Source organism: Heterodontus francisci, chromosome 15 (assembly GCF_036365525.1).
Source record: "Heterodontus francisci isolate sHetFra1 chromosome 15, sHetFra1.hap1, whole genome shotgun sequence".
Lineage (NCBI taxonomy): Eukaryota > Metazoa > Chordata > Chondrichthyes > Heterodontiformes > Heterodontidae > Heterodontus > Heterodontus francisci.
This window is the reverse complement of record NC_090385.1, coordinates 94,169,705-94,192,070: the sequence shown is the minus strand read 5'-3', so window position 1 is coordinate 94,192,070 and position 22,366 is coordinate 94,169,705. Positions and strand designations below refer to the sequence as shown.

At 42.9% G+C, this 22,366-nt stretch overlaps 1 protein-coding gene across 6 annotated transcripts in view; it reads right to left on the bottom strand.

Annotated features, from left to right (window-relative positions):
- LOC137377798 (muscleblind-like protein 3) overlaps positions 1-22,366 on the bottom strand; it is a 333,150-nt gene that overhangs the window by 48,383 nt on the left and 262,401 nt on the right. For all 6 annotated transcript variants that reach the window (XM_068047866.1, XM_068047867.1, XM_068047863.1 and 3 more), the window contains exons 3-5: positions 8,481-8,645; positions 5,842-6,042; positions 659-895 (exon numbers count right to left, since the gene is read on the bottom strand). In XM_068047866.1, coding sequence (XP_067903967.1) covers positions 659-895; positions 5,842-6,042; positions 8,481-8,645 — 603 coding nt within the window. The remainder of the gene's footprint in view (positions 1-658; positions 896-5,841; positions 6,043-8,480; positions 8,646-22,366) is intronic.

Genomic DNA, 22,366 nt, shown 5'->3' with positions numbered 1-22,366 from the left:
TGGCACAGTGCTTTAGCAGCATCCCTCCTCCCTTCCTGCAGAGATGGGTGGACCCATAGTGCCAGATCAAATGCACAGGTTCTCAGCCAAAATAGGCTAATGCCACTTTGACCCCAAGGTCTGGGTTGAGGGGGCTGTTGGCTATTCCTGATCCATTGAAACTTCTAGGCTAAGTTCTCTGTAATGGAGCAGCAGTGTAAAAAAAAAACAACTTAATGGCTGCTGATGGCATCTAGTCACTCGCCAGGTGTCATTCCTTCACCGGCTAAGACCGCCAGCTGTAGTTTACAGGCCATGCAACTACTATTCTGCACTTGAAAACACATTCAGTGACTCACATTGTGGGGGGTGGGGGGGTCAAAGGTTCTGACTACACTCTCCCTGCAGAGGGCTCATGTGTCGGGATGCTGCCCACACACACGAGTGTGATTCCCTCCAATATGTGCTCCCAACATTGTAGGGTCTGGGCCAGGTGAAAAAAACCCCCACCCTTTCGCACACATTTTAAACACAATCACTGAGCACAAGCATAGTGAACACTATTAGTCATTTCAATTAACAGGACAGATCGCAAATGATCTGTAGCATTTTAAACAGTGGCATCATTGTGCGAGTAGAAAGAGGGAGGAGCTCTGCCCTTTGTGTCCAGTTTACCTACCATGGCAGCGGCTGCAGTCTGATTCACCTGGTGCTGAGCGGCCTTTATTTTGGCTTGCAGATGTGCGGGTGGGTGAAAGTACTTGCACTTCTCCCGTGAGCAGCGACCCTTGATATAATCCATACAAACTGTGACCGTATTTTCATTCGAATCAATCATTGCCATTTCCAGCGGGTGTGCGTAGCGGCAATCGTTTTCACCCCGAGTGCAATTTCCACGCTGAAACTCCCTGCAAACCTAATGAAAGCAGTTGTTTAGCAGCCTGCATCTCGGGTCCACCAGCTTTCCTTTGCTTTTAACAAATTAAAAATACCAGACATAATGGACACAAAACATTGCATTATCATTAAAAGTGCATTGCCACACAGTTGCCACATAATCCATTCCTTGCAATCAATAGAGGTAAGGAAGTTGGCTCGTCAAATGTGGAATCCTGAAGCATTTTTTTCACACAAAGGGTAGTGGAAATCTGGAATTCTCTCCCCAAAAAGGCTGGGAATGCTGGGGATCAATTGGAGCTTTTAAGACTGAGAGAGGCGGATTACTTTGAGATGAAGGTATCAAGGGATATGGAACATAGGTGGGTAACGAGTTGAAGTACAGATCAGTCATGATCTAATTAAGTAGCAGAGCAGGCTCGAGGGGCTGAATGGCCTCTTCTTGTTCCTGCAATTCCTATGTGAGGAATGTCTGAACATAAGAACATAAGAAATAGGAGCAGGAGTAGACCATATGGCCTGCTCCGCCATTCAGTAAGAGTATGGTTGATCTTTAGCCTCAACTCCACTTTCCCACTCGCTCCCCATATCCCTTCATTCCCTGAGAGACTAAAAATCTGCCCATCTGAGCCTTAAGTATATTCAACTATCTCAGTCACGCCATTGTGAGGAGAAGACCAGCTACTGGTTAACAGAAACCAAGTGAGTAGTGGTCAGTGACTCATCCTGGGCTGTTGTAACTGACCACTGGTCTCAGATTGACCTTTGGCCGATGCTTGGGAGTAGTGTGACTATTTGTTCCCTCAATTAATGATGGTGCAGGAAGACAATAAAGAGGAAGTAAATACGTTTAAAATAAAGAAATGTGGCGCACTGAAGCTTTTGTTTGTAAATCAATTTTTCTGACCTCTCTTTTCCCTTTTGAAGGTTTGGCTATTGCTGGGTACTGTTCCACCACATCTACTAGGACCCCTTAGGTACCTTGGACAAGTGCCTGATGTTACGAGCAAAAATCAGTGGCTTTTCCACAATGGACATCACAGCTGAGTCCAATCCTCTTGGCACCCAGCATCCACCTTGATGCCACTTCTCGTAGAGAGGAGTGGATGACTAACAAGAGCAAGAGAGCCTGATTGATATTCCACTCCCAAAGCCCACAGGCGCCAAGGCAGAACCTAGGGCTCCCTTATCTCCGGATTGGTCGAGATCAGTTAATCCAACGTAGACTGGGGATCAAACCTCGGACCTTCAGGCCTGAGTGCAGCTACATGTTGGATGAATCTTCAGGAGTGCTGTGTGGTACCAACACAAAATATCGAGAATAAGAGCTGAGATCCTGATTCTACATCATCTGAAGCTGCAAGCAGTTCAATTCACCCTGCTTCAGTCAACACGAATCCCCAATGTACTGATCTTTCAGGAAGATCACAGCACATATCTATGTCAGCTTCACGATGGTAAAATGGGCACTTTCAGAAATTCCACTTAAATTGCATTTAGTTTCTATTTGCACTCATCGCATAATTTTACTCCACATTTTAGGATTAGGACTGGCAACTGTTTACAGCAAGTGTCTTCTATCTCAGTCTTTAGGAGACACACACTTCACTTTAAGACAAATAGACAGAGCACTGTTGGAAATAATGAAGGACAATTTTAACCTGGAGCACTTAAAAATAAAACGTTAAAATGGAATTAGGTAAAAAAAAACCTGGGAATAAAAAGCTGGTGACAAACCATGAAGCTGTTGGGTTGTTGCACCCAAATCTGAAACACCCTCAGCGCTCAGCACTGTCATAGTCCACCATTTCCCCATAATGCTCAAAACCAGTACCCTAAACAGCAAAGTTAAAAAGCAGTTTTAATCCTTCCCCCGAGCCATTTACTCATTCACGTGAAAGGATAATTTTTTTATATCTCACCCTGCAGTAGAAAGGAAACCAGAACTTATTTTCCTGTATTCCCAGCGGAACAATGCTCCAGCGAGTAGCTTTCCCGTCTGTCAGCCATAGAAGTCCTTTAGTAATTTTCACTGCCAGGCCTGATTTAGAAATATTGTATGGAATTTAACCCCCCACACCCCACCCCCCCAAGGAGTGGGATTGAAGGAGGAAGGAGGGGGTGTTGTAAAATCGTGTGGTGGGGGGGGGGGGGTGTGGTGGGGTGAAATGTCCCCATTGCCTACGCTTCGCCACTGCAATTTGACCAGCAGTGGAGGAGGTGGCAAATGGCCACTCATCCTTAGGCCAATTGAGGCCCTTAAGTGGCCAATTAATTGCCACTTAAAGGCCTCTTCCCTCCACAGCTGGTATTTTATTAGCGGTGGACGAGCACTTCAGCACCTGAGGAGGCTGCCCAATGATATCTGGCGGCCTCCTTGTGGGCTGGGGGAGCCCTCGTGTTCGGGCACTCTGTGTCAAGGGAGGGCCCCCTCCCAACAGCACAGGTGGCCTCCCACTTCTCAAAACAACCACCCTGCCCTAGACTCCGACCTTCCCCCAACCTTGTTGGGGCCTAGCTGATTGTCTCCGGTGAGGCCCGACCCCCACTTACCTGTTCCCAGGCCGGAATCCATATCCTCTTCTTGCTGGGCGCAGTCCCAGCGCTTCCGGTGGCGCTACTGGGATGTAAGAGCTGCCGGCCCTCCGATTGGCCATCTTGGAGGCGGGATATCCTACCTCAGAGGGGTGGGAGCACTGACTGAAGCCAATTAAGGGCATTGGGCCTCCCAAAATAACAGCGTGGCTTCCAGGCCCAGTGGAGGACAGCTCTCCCCAACTCTTCAGCTGGTGGGCAGTGCCACTGCCTCACCATTAAATTCCAGTCATTGATAGTTCAAGGGGCAAGGAGAAGCTGCCGGCTGTCGATGAAAGGGCTGCTCACTGTCGGCCGGGTAAGTGTTGGAGAGGGGGTTTCAGAATGGTGCTGTGGAAAGAGGAAATCTGGGCAAGGGGAGTTCACAATTTCCCTTGTGGGGACCTGGAGGAGAACTCCCGATCCTCACAAAGGATCATACCAGCAAGCTTAGCTTTTGGGCCCCATAAATCCAATCGGGAAAGCCACCATGACTTCTCCCCTCCTGGTTAAAATACAATCATGGTCCTATTGCTGTAGTAGGATCCTGATTTGCACATTTGCACACTTGCTTTAGGCAAGTGCCTCAGTCACCTGTAGGTTCAGATCACAGAAAAGGATTAGATTCTCAGTTTTCCTTCCCCTCCCAACATGGTTGACTCTTAACAAAAGATCCAGCAAGCCACTCAGTCGCCTCAAAACAGCAGGTGAGGAAGTAGGCCGTTCACCACCTTCTCAGAGCTAGGAGTGGGCAATAAATGTTGGCCTTGCCAGTAACACCTTTATCCCTACAATCAGTGCAGATGTGCCATGTCCTGAACAACCTCTTAGATCACGAATTCAGTGCCATATTATGAGTAATTTTGTATTGTGAGTTAGAGATCAGCGGTGGACGAGCACTTCAGCACCTGAGGAGGCTGCCCAATAATATCTGGCGGCCTCCTTGTGGGCTGGGGGTGCCCTCGTGTTCGGGCACTCTGTGTCAAGGGAGGGCCCCCTCCCAACAGCACAGGTGGCCTTCCCCCTCCCGAAACAACCATCCTGCCCTAGACTCCGACCTCCCCCTGTCCTCGTCGGGGCCTAGCTGATTGTTTCCAGTGAGGCCCGACCCCCGCTTACCTGTCTAGAATTACAATAGGTCATGTAGAGCCCTTATAACCAGAATGAGACAGCCTTCGGCTCCATCAGTGCTCTCCAGAGGTGAAGGCACTCCGTTAATCCACTGAACCACCCAGTCTAGGACATTTGGAGTAACTTTCTCTCCCTTTCAATGTCTGTAGCACCATCCCTCCCACCAGGATGAACAGTAGGCAACTTGCCCCACACTGCTTGGTAACAGGCCTCTCCATCCCATGCAGGAATGCACAGCTTTACTTGTACCTTTCTCTAGGGAGAGATTGGACACTTGTCATGGGGACACTTGGTGGTAAGAACCTAACTCTGTCACTTTGACAGAGTTTCACCTAGTCTGCCTAAGTATTTATCATACGCCTCAATCTTCTGTGAGATTGTACATGGAAGGTCAAGCCAAAACCCTCAGGTGAATTGGCGTTAGAAGTCAGGGGTAATTGGACCAGGGCCCACTGGCACAACTCAGTCCCCATGAGATTATTGTCCTTATTGCAACATTGATGTAACAAATTCCTACACCCATGTTTATAATGGAAATTGGCTATGTAAAAATGTTACATTATGGCCAGCAATTTCCTCAGGACTCCTCCTGCTCCTCCAGCAAAGATACAGCTGTGGAACGGGAGCACCCCTAGGAAATTCCTGGCCCATAGTGGCTTCTGATGGCGGAGGGTGTAGTTGCAGTGTGACAAGTTTACATAGACAATTTTTTTCATTCATTCACAAGGAGTGGGTGTTGCTGGCAAGGTCAGCATTTATTGCCCATCCCTACTTGCCCTTGAGGCAACTGAGTGGTTTGTTAGACTGTTTCAGAGGGCAGTTAAGAGTCAACCACATTGCTGTGGGTCTGGAGTCACATATAGGCCAGACCAGGTAAGGATGGCAGATTTCCTTCCCTAAAGGACATTAGTGAATTAGATAGGTTTTTACCATAATCCAGTAGTTTCATGGTTATCATTAATGATACTAGCTTTTTATTCCAGTTTATTTAATGAACTGAATTTAAATTTCCCAACTGCCATGGTGGGGTTTGAACTCATTTCATTGGATCATTAGTTCAGACCTCTGGATTACTACATGACCACCATGCTACCATACCTATAGTTTTTATAATTTCCATGATAAATGTTGACACAGGAACAAGTTGACAGATTTTTAATATATTGTACACATGAAATCACAATAAGTGTATAAAAGGAAGCTATTCCCTCTACTGTACATATATATGAAATACACACACATGTATATAAACACTAATACCTCCAATTTGTCTGTTCTTATTAGTTTCTGTGAAGCTGTGTTTCCTTGGACTGTAACAGTGGGATTCCCTGACACCAGGACAGGTGTGTTTTGTAGGAGTTCTGTTGGAACCAATCCCATCCCATGGGTCATGTGACTCAGGTAGGGATTAAGACCCATTGTATGATTTGTTGCTAAAGATGGAGTTACAGGAAATGTAGTCTGTGGATAAATTTAAAAAGAAAACATATTCATAGCACATCAGAATTTATTTCTTAATTTACATATGGATATACAAACGATGACAGAGCAGAAAGAACCACTGGCCCATCCAACCTATGCCTTACAGTTATCCTCGGCATTACAATACTGACATTTCCCCATGTGGTTTACTGGGAAAGGCAAAAGACCAGCTAATAACCCAGACTAATTAGGGCCAAAAATCTGGAAAATTCCTTTCTGCCCCCCCCCTCCTCTTAGATATTCAAAACTCTTGCCTTGATTAATGTCATATGGTACCTTCCTCTTGATCTGTGGCCTAGCCAGAAACAGGTCCAACTCTCACTTGAGGGCAATTTCAGGAAAACAGACACTCCTCATTTTGTGTCAAAATGGTCCAGGATCAAATCTTTTCAGCTTAGACCTATTTAAGATTCTAACTTTCCCAAAGGGCCTCATCGAGAACCTCCCAAACCTGGGCGTGATTATTACATTTATATTTTTAAGATCTTGAAGAAAAGACTAGGATTCCTGAGTTCTCGGGTCAAGCTGTGATGAGAAATAAAACTGAAGTATCTTCACCTCCACAACAAATCTAGATTGACCAGGACATCAAACATGCCTCATTCACATTGACCAGATGGAAATTCACATGCTTTCACCTCAAAAACTAATCGGCATTGTAGTAAATTTGTGCTCTTGCTCTTCAATAAGGATTAGTGGAACTATAAGGAAAGAAAGAAGGGAGAAATTGCATTTTTTTTTGTTTTTGTTTAAGTCGTTAGCTATGCCAGCATTTATTGCCCTTGAACTGAGCAGCTTGCTCAGCATTTGAAAGGACAGTTAAAAATCAGCCACATTGCTGTGAGTCTGGAGTGAAATGTAGACCAGACCAGGATGGCAGATTTCCTTCCTAAATGACGTAAGTGAACTAAATGTGTTTTTACAACAATTGACAATGGTTTCATGGTTGCTGTTAGACTAGCAATTTTTAATTCCATATTTATTAGTTGAATTCAAATTTCACCATTTGCCATGGTGAGATTCGAACCCATGGCTGCAGAACATTAGCCTGGGCTCTGGATTACTAATCTAGTGACATTATCACTATGCCACCACCTCCCCAATGTGCCAAAGTGCTTTACAGCCAATGAAGTACTTTTGAGATGTAGTCATCTTGTTATTAGGGCAGTGATGGAAAATAGTAAAGATATCTAAGCACTACAAAAACATGAAAAGTCTAAAGATGATTGGCCAAAGATTCTCTGGTTTGCCTTGACACTAATACTTAGAATATGCAAAAAACAGTGCTGTTGATATTAAAGGCCACATGGTGAACTTGCTTTGCTGAGCTGCAACCAATTGCAGTCATCCTTGTGAATGGTTTTTGTATCTTCTCCAGTGCTTCAATATCTCTTTCATTATATGAACATCAGAATTGTGCACAGTACTCCAGCTGTCGTCTAATCATAATTCTATATATGTTTAGCATACCTTCTCTGCTTTTCAATTCAATCCCTCCAGAAATAAACCCTAGTGCTTGGTATGCTTTTTTATGGCCTTATTAACTTATGTCACAACTTTAGTGATTTGTGTATTTCTACTCCCAGACACCTTTACTCCTCTACCCCATTTAGATTCTTATTTTCCAAGTAATATGTGACCTCCTTATTCTTCATACCAAAATGCACCATCTATTATTGAACTAAATTTGCCAATTGTTCACCCATTCTACAAGCTTATTAATGACTCTTGTATTTTGTCATATTCGTCCTCATTATAGACTATACCTCCCCCAATTGGTGTCGTCTGTAAATTTTGAAATTGTACTTCCAATTCCCAACTCCAAACTGTTTATCTGAATTGTCAATCACAGTAACCCCAATACTGATCCTTGTGAAATACCACTTCCCACCTTTTGTCAGTCCGAGTAGATACCTTTAACCCTACTCTCTGTTTTCTATTTTGCAGCTAGCCATTGTGCTACATGTCCCCTAACATCACGTACTCTGCCCTTGTTCCTTAGTCTATTATGTGGTACCTCATCAAAGGCTTTTGAGAATCTAAATATATTACCTCTTCTACATTCCCCATGTCTACTCTTTCTGTTACTTCATGGAATTCTCTTTTGAAATCTGTACTGACTATTCTTTATTATATTTTTGGTTTCTAAACATTCTCCTATTGCATCTTTGTGTGAAGATTTAATTATCTTTCCTACCACTGATGCAGGTTAGGATACAGGCAGCAGAGTTTCGGATGAGCTCAAGTTTATGGAGGATGAAAGAATGGGAGGCCAATCAAGAGAGCATTGGAATAGTCTAAACTAGAGGGTTTCAGCAGCAGATGAGCTGAGGCAGAGACAGAGATGGGCGATATTACAGAGGTGGAAGTAGGCAATCTTGGTGATGGAGAGGCTATGTGATGAGGCTAGTGCTTACCATTGGCTGCAGCTGTGTGCCTGGCAGCATGAACTGCATCTGCTGTGCAAGCATGGCCGCTGCAGTCTTCTGCTGGATCAGGTTGTTTCGTCCGTTGATCTCCAGCTGCGTTTTCAAGTGTGGGGGTGGGTGGAGATATTTGCAGTTTTCCCGAGTGCAACGCCCCTGCAAAAACAAGAATGAAAATTGAAGCATTGAAAATGTAGCTTGTTAAAATAGATACAGAATGGTTTCTGGAAGGTTCCATATTTCTCTCTCACTATCATCTCATCTCACCTGGCAAGATCCAGGACCAAATTGGAAGATGGATTTGTGGCAAAAACAGGAAGGTCCACCTAACCACCTACCCCAGGCAATAAATGCTGGCTTTGTCAGCAATGCTCTCATCCCAGGAATGAATAATTTTGAAAAGTAAGACATTAGATTTGGATATTTAAACATCGAAGTAGGTGGCACATCGCAAGCTGTCCTATATAAAGCATCCCACCATGCTGAAGCAGGTAAGTGTCTGTCATGGAGCTGCTGAGGAAACACTGAAGTTTGGGATGACATGTACTAGAGGTATTCAGGGAAGCTATACAAACACACAGCCTGTCATCCTTGACCTCCACCAGGAACTCCATAACCCCTCACCTCTGACTCCATCTTCCTGTCTCAAGCTGAAGTGGACTGCTTGCAACCTTGCCACCATATTCAACCTGAGCTTCCAACCCTATGTCCACTCCATCGCAAAGATGTCTACTTCCACCTCTATAATCCTTCTCACTTCTGTCCATGATTTGGTTCTACTGCCAGTGTAACCCTCACTCATGCCTTTGTCATCTGCAGACTTGATTCTTCGAATGTTCTTCTGGCTGCGCTCCTATCCTCCCTAAATTTCAGATTATCTAAAACTTTGTTGCTATATCCCATCCCATACCAAGTCCAGCTCAATCATCACCCTTGTCGTCCCTGACCTTCATAGGCTTTCGGTCCCTCAATGACTTCAATTTAAATCCCTCAATAACCACACCCCTCCCTATCTCTGTAACCTCTTCCTCCTAGCAAGGCCTCAAAGCCACACCTGTCAATTGTCAATTGAGACAGAAAGAGTCTGCAGTTGATGATAGAGTAATGAGCCTCGTTCATTAATGGTTCCTGTCACTGGGCCTTGGGATTCTTGCCACTTGGCTCCAAGTTGCCCTACAAGTCAATGCCCGAAAGGAGAGGATAGTCCAAGCTAAACTGCCAATAATTCATTCTGGTGGGCTCCAAGGTTTTAGCTTGTTAAACTTCAGCAATACCCCTGGAAATACTATGCCTGGCCAACCTGTCCTCAGGTGTTTGGAGCTCAGGTAAGTGTGGTAAGTGTGATGACCCTCCAGGGTGAGAATGTTTGTTATATGTCAGGCAAAGGGGCAGCATTTCTCATGCAAGTACCTCAGTAGTTTGCTTTAGAGACTCTTGAGTTTATACATGTGGAAGACAACAGACCGACCAATCTAATTTTATAATGGAGGAGAGGGGTGTGAGACCTGTTGCAAGTTCTGCCCCTTTAATGCCCGTAATTTTCCTACCCCCGCTCCATATTATTCCTTGTCGATTGTCCTCCTGATGTTTACCATTCCACAGTCACAATAGCCTAGATTTTGCTTTAGTAATGAAGGTGAAACTATCAGCATTTTCCATCATTATTCCACTGAAACTGATAGCAACTTCGGGAGTCCACACAGGCACCCAATAATGCAGAAATCCAGAAGTTGCTGTCAGTGAGTTTACGTTCCTTCAGAGGGTGCACTATCGAGGTTTCCACAGATTGCGATCTCCCTTGCAATCATGAATTGATGAAAACTTCCAACTTACCACTGTTAGTCTCGCTGTAAAAGCCCTGGAAAAAGTTACACTTTGTTAAATGAGGTATAACTAGGTTTCTAACAGTATATTAATTACTGCTAAACGCCCTCACTGGCCCGGAGAAGTTAATTTTATATTTATAGAATGTCCAATTTTGCCATAATAATCAAAAATCCCACATTTTGAAAAGAAATTTAAATGTCTGTTTACCTTTATTTTAGCTTCCATCTTAATATAGTCGTCAGTTATTTTGCTATCTGAAAATTTAAATTAATGGTAACTTTAAGTGCTTTTAACTTCCTGGTTTGCTGTGTGTGAATATTTCAATTTGATTGGTTGCCTACCTGCTTGCTAACATCACTGCTGCTACACAGCAAGACATCCCCTTGGTGCCAGATTTAAATGTGGAAAGGAAAAATTCCCACCTCAGAGGTCGCTAGATCGACCTTCCTTTGCCGCTGACCGCAAAATCAAGGCCATTATGTCTGCTTATCTGTCTGAGTTCCCTCTTCTTGTTCTAATCTTCTGCGAAGACCTTTCCTACTGTAAGTTGCTTGACTTGTTAGTCCTGTCCTCAACAGCCTTTGCTAATACGAGGCCTGAATTATGGTTCTACTTGGTGCAGTCCTTGTTCAGACTACTCCCTTTTTCCTTATTTTACATGGTTTTCTCATGTTACTGTTGATTGTCTTAATGTCACCACATATATAAGTGTCAGGTAAGATCAGTTGGTAACACAGCCACTTTTCAGTCAGAAGGTTGTGGGTTTGAGTCTCACTTTCGGACCTAAGGACATAATTGAGGCTAACATTTCAACATAGTACTGACAGATAGATGCACAGTTGGAGATGCCATTTTTTGGATGGGCTATTAAACCATCTGTCTGATTCAGGTTGACATAAATGATCCCATAGGACATTTCTTTGTCAGTCAAAGGCAGGTTAACTGGCCATTTATCATACTTGTGCATGGGACACTGCTATGTGTGAATTGGCCACCATGTTTACTTGCATAACAACAGGTGGATGAGGTGCACTTTGAGATGTGGCAAGGCTCTTTATAAATGCAAATTCTCTCTTTACAAATTTGCATCCTAGTTTGTTAATGTTACAAAGCTGCCGTTCTGATGTGTATAAGAGGCAACTCTGTGATCTGATGCTCACGGGAAGCAGACCTTAAGCAATCATGAGTGTCTGGAATTCCAGAGATACACTCCCTATGAACCACTCCCCACTGGGAGCACCCTCTCCCACAATGGCCTCTACAGTGTATGATGCCCAAACCCTTTCCCATCTTGCTTTGCTTTCTCTCTTTTTATTTATTACTTAGATTTTCTCCTGTGCAGATTGCGTAATCAAAAATAAAAAGGAAATGGAAAACGTCTGTACAATTTTCATTCCCATCTGTTTGTTGTTGATATCAGAGGGTTCTTTCAGGATACTAATTGAAACAATGCCACACATCCACACTTGTAAATCTCACTTTATCACTGAAGCAGAGATTGGAAACATAGGGTTGAAGTTCAGGTCCAAAATGCCAAACTACTGCCTCATCTTTATATGGTTGTTAACCAGTTTAATAAATGCACTTGCATAAACTTAATATGTACAGGAGCAATGTACAAGCGAGGAAAGAGTTTGAACTGTATTCAGCTCTCCCCAGGTTAAACGTACAGATTTATTCACCTATTCACTACCACTGTCAAAGCAAGTGTCACTGCATCATCCCCATATCATATCATTGTTCAGTGCCTTTTCTAGCCCTGGGACTGATACAAGAATGGCACCAAATGATGACCTTTTTAAATGTAAGGTCAGAAATAATTGATGATTTTAGCAGATGAGCATCAGTATGCCATTTCTCTGTCTATTACTTTAACTGAGACTTTCACGCCTTCTGTTAATAGACAGAGGGAAGTCATCCATCCACAAATAGCCCCCACATTCATTTCCAATGTGAAGAAAACACACTTGCAGTTATTTAGCTCTTTATCATGTCCTCAGGTCAAAACACTTTGAATTAGTTTTGAAGTGCAGCCACTGTTGTAATGTAGGAAACGGGGAAGTTGATTTGCGTACAGCAAGATTCCACAAACAGAACCTCCCTGCTTTTCTTCAAACAGCGCCCTGGGATTCTTTACGTCCACCCGAGAGGGCAGACAGGATCTCGGTTTAATGTCTCACCAAAAAGACAGCACATCCAACAGTGCAGCACTCCTTCAATAATCAAGGAGCCAATGTCAGCCTAAATTATATGCTCAAATATCTGGAGTGGTTCTTGAACCCAACTTACTGCAAATCACCCATGAATCATCAAATTGCTGTTTGTGGGAGCTTGCTGTGCACAAAGTGGCATTACAACATTGACTGCACTTCAAAAGTACTTAATTGGCTGTAGAGAACTTTGGGACATCCCAAGGTTATGAGAGGCTTTATATAAAAGCAAGTAATTTAGAACGATTTATTGGAACAATAGTCTGGACTATGTGCTGAAGTCTCTGGGATGGGCTTTCAATTCTCGGCCTTCTGGCTCAGAGGGGACAGTGCTACCACTTAATTGTCTAGCATGCCTCATGAAAATATGGAATATCACAACTGGAGGGACATTTGTTCGCTCTCATGATGGACCTCTAGATTTCTGTTTCGATAGGTTCAGTTCAAAATACTTCCCACAATGCGCCTGTTGACAAGGTTGCTGGAGCATTTCACATGACCAGAACTTCCCATCAGTCAAAGAAACTGGGAAAATCCTCCAGTTTGCAGACTAGCTGCTGTCATGTTCCAAAAGAACAGTACTGACAGCAAGTACAGCCAGGTTGTGGGACCACCTTAAGAGGACCACTTTAAGAAGCTGTAAGTGAAAGTCACCAGAGGAAATGATGTCACATCACACATGACCAGGGAGATGTGGGTGTAGACTGACAGAGTAAGATGCATGTAGATGTGACTCCCGTAGTAGCTATATATATAAAATATGTATACATATGTTCTAGTCTGTTATAATAAAACCCATGTATTCTTTGTATTACTTGTAGTCCTCAGAATCTAACAACAATTCAAATACCGAAGGAATGAGTAATATTACATGGTGGCAATATCTGGGATATATTTTTTTATGAAGAACACCAAATATTGCATTGTGGCAATGCTTGATTTTTTTTCTGACGAACACACCAAGAGAGAACAAAGAACAGCTTACTGCCTATCTGGAGTGGCTGAAGATTCATGCGGAGAACATTGTCAGGAGACCTCACAACAGTGCTGCAAGCTAGGACTGCCAAGAGAACCCTGGGAGGTGTTGAAACTCTATAAGTACAGTAGGCAATTTGCCAGATGATCAGAGCTTTCAACTAATCTGGCAGTGGGTTGAAACATTTGAAAACAAGTAGCACAGCCATAACTGCTTTTGTTTCCCAGTTTATTTTTATTTTGTGGGTGGGGCCTAAGCCAAAAGGAGCGGGAAGAGTTCAACAGCACCACTGGAGGTCCAACACAAAGTAAAAGGCTGACTGTGGCAGCTGCTGGTACTGCAAGCTGCAGCACTCCAGAGAGAAAAAAAACTGCTCTCTCAGTTTAAAACAAAAACAGCCTGTGTAAACAAAGAAAACTGCTGTCATGGTTTAAGAGAAATGAACAAACTGTGTAAACAAAAGCAGCTGTCATCTCACTCTTAAAAGGGGCAGACCTGCAAAAACAAACCTGTCTAAAAAAGGAAACAGAAAGCTATACCTGTGAGACAGACAAACTGAAAAGCAGAGAGCCTGTAAAAGAATGGTGCCTGTGAAAAAGAAAACATGTAAAAAGTCCTGTATGTCTATAATAAAAAAAGGAGGATCATGCGGCAAATGGCTTTTGAGTATCCAATTATGGATAGGAAGGCGCCAGACATAGTGTCTGAATTTAAACTGTAGACAACGGATGGAACTATGTTTCCTGGATCAAGAAGTAAGCGAACTTGAGAAACAAGCTATAAAAGTTGAGATCATACTGGGCAATGAGGGCCTGCAATGGATCAACACATCAGGATTGTCAGCTGAGGATCAGAAGAACCCTAGCAAGCTATGGGCATTCGTGGAAGATCAATTGAAGGTACATGTCAATTGCTGAGTACATCGGCTTGAGCTTATGACCTACCAGCAAAGGCAAGATGATTATTTTGACCAGTTTGTTGCAAGGTGCCGAGACAAAGCTCAAGAATGTGACTTTGCAGATATTGAATTGTCGGAACAAATTATAGAGCTAGTAATCACGTCTACCCCAGCAGAGGCCTTTCAAAAAGACTTGTTAGAAAAGAAGAAAGAGCACATCATAGATGCACTACTTAATAATGGAAGGAAATTTGAAGTCATCATGGCTGGGTGCCAACAGTTACAAGGTTCGGGGGTGGCTATGCCAATTGTTATAGTAACCAAGGCTTTGAAATCTGCTAAGCCTTATGGCAAATGTGGTCTGACACACCTAATTCATAGTTGCCTGGCATACTAGGACCAGTGTAAAGCTTGTGGCATGCGAAGACTTTGGGCAAGACAGTGCAGATGGTCGAGTTCAGATACTGCACACAGGAGTGGTGGCAGATCAAATGCAGAGAAACATCTGCAAGACAGACTGGCAAACACAATAAAAGGTATGCCAACGCACAACAAAAGCCCAAGCAGGTACACCAGGTCAGTGGACTGATGGATTGTCAGGAGGACATGGGTGAAGAATGCACTCGTGTGAACAGTGAGCAAGCATTTCACATAGTTAATTTGGATCAACGTGTCAATGCAATCTGAGGCATTCACTATGATTAGGGTTATATGTCTGCAGAAGAGTGGCAGGCATAAGCTTAGAGTAGAAATTAACGCCGGAGCAAGTGCAAATATTCTGCCCATCTGTACACTGAAGGCATCGTATGACAGGCAAGCAGGACCTGAATTAGCTCAATTGTGACTAGGACAGAAGGTCAGAGTCCTCAATCATGCCTCAGGACCTTGGTATCCTATGATATGTGACCATCCCAGATCATACGAGGTCCAGAAACCCAATGGTGCAATTTTCAGATGGAACTGAGGTCAACTGAGAGGTATATGATAACACTACATGTGACAATGCTGTGACAGCTCAGACACGTTCAAAGACAAAGTCTGAAGATGAATGTACAGAGGCTACGAGCACAGAGGAAGAATCTGCTAACCAGAGTACCGAGTCACCAGAGTCTCTGAGGAGTTGTCAAGACGAGCTCAGCTCTGGGAAACAGTTTATGATAACAAGATCGGGATGAATAAGCAAACCTCCTCTACATTTTAGAGAGTGTTAAACTTGCTTACTTGTAAATAATGTTTTGTTTTAATCATGTATAGTTAGTCCAAACTGCAACATCATTGTATATTGTACACATTATTATCTTTGGAAGAAAGGGGGATGTTGTTAGACGACCTTGAGAGGACCACCTTAAAAAGCTGTAAGTGAAGGTCACCGGAGCAAGTATTGTCGTATCACACATGACCAGGGAGTTGTGGGTGTAACCCAACAAACTGAGACGCGAGGCTCCTGTAGTAACTGTATATATACACACGTGTTCTAGTTTCAGTTATAATAAAAACAGATGTATTCTTTGGATATTACTTGTAGTCATGTGAATCTTAACAACAGTTCATATACCAAAGGAATGAGTAATAATACAAATAGGGGAAACAGAAATACAAATAAATTGATACCAAACTGGTTACTGGAAAAATGATTCTTTCAAAAATACAGAGGAAACTATGATTGTGCATTGAGCACCCTTAGTGGTAGATTAGCACCTTCATCATTTAGGTGGCCATCTGGGGGAGGGAATCATCTGCCCTTTATAAACACTGGTCAGGCCTCAGCTGCAGTATTGTCACCAAATCTGGGCATCACACTTTAGGAAGGATGTCAAGGCCTTAGAGAGAATGTAGATGAGATTTATCAGAATGGTTCCAGGGATAGCGGACTGCAGGCATGCGGAGAAATTGGAGAAGCGGAGATTGTTCTCCTCAGAGCAGAAAAGGTTAAAGGGAGATTGAATAGAGATGTTCAAAATGATGATGGGTTTTGATGAAGCAAATAAGGAGAAACTGTTTCATGTGGCAGGAAGGTTGGTAACCAGAGGACACAGATTTAAGAAAGTTGACAAAAGAACTACAGAGGAGATGAGGAGAATTTTTGCTATGCCTCAAATTGCAATGATCTGTAATAGATTGTCTGAAAAGGCGGTGGAAGCAGGTTCATTAGTAACTTTCAGAAGGGAATTGGATAAATGCTTAATGGAACAAAAGGGCTATGGGGAAAGAGCCGGGGAGTGGGACCAATTGGATAGGTCTTTCATAGATACTGCTAGAATGGTGAAGGTGGAAATCTACCTCTTAAAGTTCCACAATAGTCATTCTAACCACAGGCTCAAATGCAACCGCTTGGCATCAGATTGGCTTTTTACTTTCTATCCACTCTCCCTTTCCTTTCATTATTCACTCCTGTGACTTTGGCTGGTTCCATTCGAGCCAAGGTCATCAAGGAAAGTAGTGATCCTGACCTTCTCCTGTCTGCAGTCTGGTGAATATGATAATGGAGAGTAGGAAAGAGAAGGCACTCACAATCAAGTCAGCACAATAATGCCCCGCGAGACTCACAAATGGAGAAGTGATCAGAACGGCTGACCTTACTTCACCAAGCAGGATATATGGTTGATTAAAAAGATTAGCTACTTATGTACCCTTCACAGTCTGAGGAAAATGTCATTTAAAGCACATGACACCACAACGATTGCCACTTTTAACAGAATTCAGGCTGTTTAGACTACTGGAGAAAACCTGCAGAGTTTACACTGAAATCTGTCATGTCTGTCTAATGCACTGAATGTGAGAAGCTTTCAGACTTTGTCGATAGATAAAAGCAGGCAGACTCATTGATCTTTCCTGGAGTTGTCTGGCTAATGAGAAAATTTACTATTGAGGAATTTTTGTAAATTACTGTTTATTGAAGGTGCAGCCATTTTGCATTGTGTCTGATTGCTTTGGAAAAACAGCTTGTACATCAACGAGATAGAAGAAAGAGGCCCATTGACCCATTGTATCAGTACTGGGTCTTTGCTGGAACAATTCAAAATTAATCACACTGCTCCACTCTCTCCTCAAAGCCCTCTATCTGCTGCTTCAAATATTTATCGACGTTTCCCTTAATAATGCAGTGTTCTCTGCTCCAGTGAAATATTCTCATTATTTCACGTGTCTCCTGGTGACTATAGTTTTCCGTTCCTAGCATCATCTTAGCATTTCCCGGATTATAACTACAAACTTCGATCCATGTCTTCAATGATAACCACTGACAGTCAGCCTAATCATGCAAGGGGTGCTGGGGTTTATGATTTGAAGAGCTACAATGTACCTGGTTAATAAAATGATGAAACTAATGGAAATAATTTGGAAATAGCCTATGCAGAGGAAATGGCAAATAATACAGGGTATTACCAAGTGAATCCCAATGTGTAACACTTGAGGGCACAATTACTTCAATTTCAGTTATGAAGATAGATTGGAGAAGTTAGGACTGTTTTCCTTGGAGAAGAGAAGGCTGAGAGTTGATTTGATAGAGGTATTTAAATTCATGAGGGGTCTGGACAGAGTAGATAGAGGGAAACTTTTCCCACTCATGAAAGGATCGAGAACGAGAGGGCACAGATTTAAAGTATTCGGTGAGAGAAGCAAAAGTGATATGAGGAAAAACTTTTTCACACAGCGAGTGGTTACGGTCTGGAATGCACTGCCTGAGAACACAGTGGAGGGAGGTTCAATTGAAGCATTCAAAAGGGAATTAGACAGCTATATGAAAAGGAAGAATGTGCAGGGTTACAGGGAAAAGGCAGGGGAATGGAACTGAGGGAATTGCTCTTTCAGAGAGGCAGTGCAAATATGATGGGACGAATAGCCTCCTTCGGCACTGTAACAATTCTGTGATTCCGTGCAGTACAAAATATGTCATTAGTTAAAATCCAGCTATGTGTCACAACACCTGCACACAAAGAGATATGTGGTTGTGTTGGCTCTTTTCAGTCAGTTTTTCTGCAATATATGATTACATTTCCATTTAATAAAGAAAGAATGAACTTGCATCTTTCCCAACCTCAGGGCATCCCAAAGTGTTTTACAGCCAATGAAATACATTTAAAATGTAATCACTGTTGTAATGTAGGGAAACGTGGCAGCCACAAACAGCAATGATATAATGGACAGATAATCTGTTTCAGCAATGTTGATTGAGGGAGAAATATTGGCCAGATCACTGCGGCAAACTTCTCTCCTCTTCTTCGAATAGTGCCGTGAGATTTTTTTACATCCACCTGAGAGGGCAGACAGATCCTCGGTTTAACAACTCATCTGAAAAACAGCACCTCTGACAGTACTACACTCCCTTTGGGTGACACAGTGGTGCAGTGGTTAGCACCATAGCCTCACAGCTCCAGTGACTCGGGTTTGGTTCTGGGTACTGTCTATGCAGAGTTTGCAAGTTCTCCATGTGACCGTGTGGGTTTCTGCCGGGTGCTCTGGTTTCCTCCCACAGCCAAAGGCTTGAAGGTTGATAGGTAAATTGGCCATTGTAAATTGCCCCTAGTGTAGGATGTGATTGGGAATATGGGATTAATGTAGGATTAGTATAAATGGGTGGTTGTTGGTCAGCACAGACTCGGTGGGACGAAGGGCCTGTTTCAGTGCTGTATCTCTCTATGAATCTATGACTCAGTACTGCACTGGAGTCAGCCTGGCCTTTGTACTCAGCTTTCTGGAGTGGGGCTTGAATCCACAAATTTCTGATTGAGAGGAGAGAATGCTATCAACTGAGCCAAAGCTGAGACCAAATAGTACTGTAAAGCCATACTGAGCAGCAGCATAGAACTGAAATGCATACTTTATGGTAAACTACTATCAAACTTTACACTGGCACAAAATCACCATTGCCCATCATTAGTTTTCAAATTCAGAACTACAGAGAAAATCCAATAGGTTTCTGAGTTCATATGATTTCTGCATTTTTCCAAATTTCCTGACGTTAGCATTTTCCATACATTAAGTTAAAAAAAAATCTGCAGATATAAGCACCAATTCCCTCTGGTTATCTGAGAAAGTTAGGGGAGCGTGAGTGTGGGAGGGTGGGGGTTGTGGTGGGGATTTCTCTGAGAGTGTTCAGGGTGTTTTCCTCACCCTGAAAAGATTGGTACCAGGACATCTGTGAGACCACACCAAGAGTACCGTATACACATTTGGTCTCCTAACTACTTGCATTGGAGGCAATTCAGAGAAGGTTCATTAGGTTGAGTCTTGGGATGAAGCAGTTGTCTTTTGAGGAAAGGTTGAGCAGGTTCAGTCTATACTCATTGGAGTTTATGAGAGGTGAGTGTAGTGCATTGTATTGAACTGGCGAGTCTATTGTGATAGCTAAGCATTTGTATACTGCTATACTGCCTCCTTGTTGCCCTTTCTATTGGGGAGGTGTAAATGGAAAAGTTCCACAATGGCTGCTCACATTAAGACTTGCTTTAGACTTACTCAGTGAATACACAACAGAAAGATGGCGACGAAGATGGGATGGAATTTGTTTTACATTCATTCAAGAGATTACATTCTGAAGAACATTGTGACACACATTTTGGAACTCCCAAAGAAGATTTTCAGGAGGATTGGGTGATTTGAAAGATTGCTGTGGGTTTGTCTGCAGCACAGTACGTAATTGAAAAAAAATGACACTGAAGACATATTTTGGGGCAATGGGGGAATTCAACCCTAGCAAAGAGGACTGGTGTAATTATGAACGAAGGTAACACATGCGGCTGCAAGCTAATAAAATAGGGAATGAGGATAACATGAATGTTTTCCTCACCATGATGCGGCCAGATGCGTTAGAGGTGGTGTTTAACTAATGTTGCCCACGCGACCCCAGTACTTTGGATTATTCTGAAATTAGTGAGATTGTAGACTCATATTATGGCACGACTAAGAATTAAATTGCACTCTGAATTGCATTTCATGGAAAGAAGCAGTTGCCAAGTGAGTCTATTGCAGATTATATTCTTGAATTAAAGAAACTCTCTTGTCACTGTGGTTATGGCACAAACAGAGAAGTCAATCTGAGAGACACATTCATTTGGAGGTCTAAAGAACAGTAAAATCCAGGCCAAGCTTTTGAGTAAAGGCAATATGCTAATGTGGAAGGAGGCCTGCGATGAGGCCACAGCCATGGAAATGGCAGGAAGAAATAGTTGCAAGGAAATTCTTTTCCTGAGCCTGCAGGGGAGGTCCACCAGATTTTAGCAAGAACCAGGCCTCGGCAGCCAGGTTCACAGACTCAGAGTCAAAAATTTAGATGCTACCATTGTCATTTCCAGTAAAAGTGCTATGCCTGTGGGAAAGTCAGTCACATCCAGATGGCATGCAGGATTAGAGGAAACAGTGACGCTCCAGGTCGCGGTAAAGCTCCAGATTGCAGCAATGCACCCAGGTTGAGGTGGTGGTAGCCTGGAAGTCCCTGAATCCACATATAGAGATATTGAAACAGAAGTTGAGGTTATCAAGCAAGAAGATCAAGAGTTGTACTCAGTCAGAGAGCAAGAGAAACAGCACATGAAAGTTGAGATAAAAAGGGCTGAAGCTATAATTCCAGTGCCCACAGAAAAAATGAAAGTCAGAGATTCACAACTTACTTTCTTCATTGATAAAGCTGCAGCAGTGTCTGTTATCACAGAAGGAGAGTACAAGGAGTCCCTAAGTCACATTCCCTTACGAAAAACTAGTGTGAAACTCATTAGTGATTCCAATAACAGTGTTACAGTGTTAGGTGAAGTTAGTGTTAAGGTGGAATATAATGATGCATCCTATTACTTGTCTCTGGTAGTAGTTAGAGGGCACAAAGTCTCCCTGATGGGAAGAAATTGGCTTAAGAAAATACGTTTACACTGGCCTGAGCTTTTTACAGTAGGGATCAGTAAGAGTATGTCTGACATTGAAGAAGTGCTAAGAGAGCACAAAGTGGTCTTTGAGCAAGGAGGACCAAATGATAAAATTAGGCATCACAAGGACGAAGTCAAGATAAAGGACAGTGTATAGCCGATATTTTGCAAAGCTAGGCCAGTGCCTTATGCACAGTTAGAAGCAGTAAATAAAGAGCTAGATAGATTAGAAAGAACAGGGACAATTGAAAAGGTGAAGACCAGTGAATGGGCCGCACCCATTGTGGTAGTTCAGAAAGCAGATGGGTCCGTTCGGATTTGCGGAAATTATAAACAAACGGTAAATAAGGTGATTGAGAATGATACTTAACCACTGCCTAGTAGTGATGATTTGTTTTCTAATTTAGCAAATGGGAAGGTGTTCAGTAATGCATATTTGCAATTAGAATTAACTGACAAGAGCAAAGAATTGCTTACCATTCATACACAGGCTGCCCTCTGTTGGGGAGGTGTAAATAAAAATGTTCCACAATGGCTGCTTACAGTAAGACTCATTTTAGACTTACTCAGTGAATACATAACAATGATCTTATTGAAACATAAGAGATTCTGAGGGGGCTTCTCCGGGTGGATGCTGAGAAGACGTTTCCCCTCGTGGGGGAATCTAGAACTAGGAGACACCGTTTCAGAATAAGGGCTCGCCCATTTAAGATGGAGATATGGAGGAATTTCTTCTCTCAGAGGCTCATGAATCTTTGGAATTCTCTTTCCCAGAGATCTGTGGAGGCTGAGTCATTAAGTATATTCAAGGCTGAGTTAGATAGATTTTTGAACTATAGGGAAGCCAAGGGTTATGGGGAACAGGCAGGAAAGTGGAGTTGAGGCCATGATCAAATCAGCCATGATCTTACTGAATGGCAGAGCAGGCTCAAGGGGCCATATGACCTACTCCTGCTCCTATTTCTTACGTTCTTACCTTATCTTATGTTCTTAATGTTCTTATTGCAAACCGCTGATCTGAGGTCATCACTGTTAAATACAAAGGTTCGTTCTGCAACCTGTCGAAGTTCTTGGGTCTGAAACTGGAACTGAACCCATGGAATTCATATCAG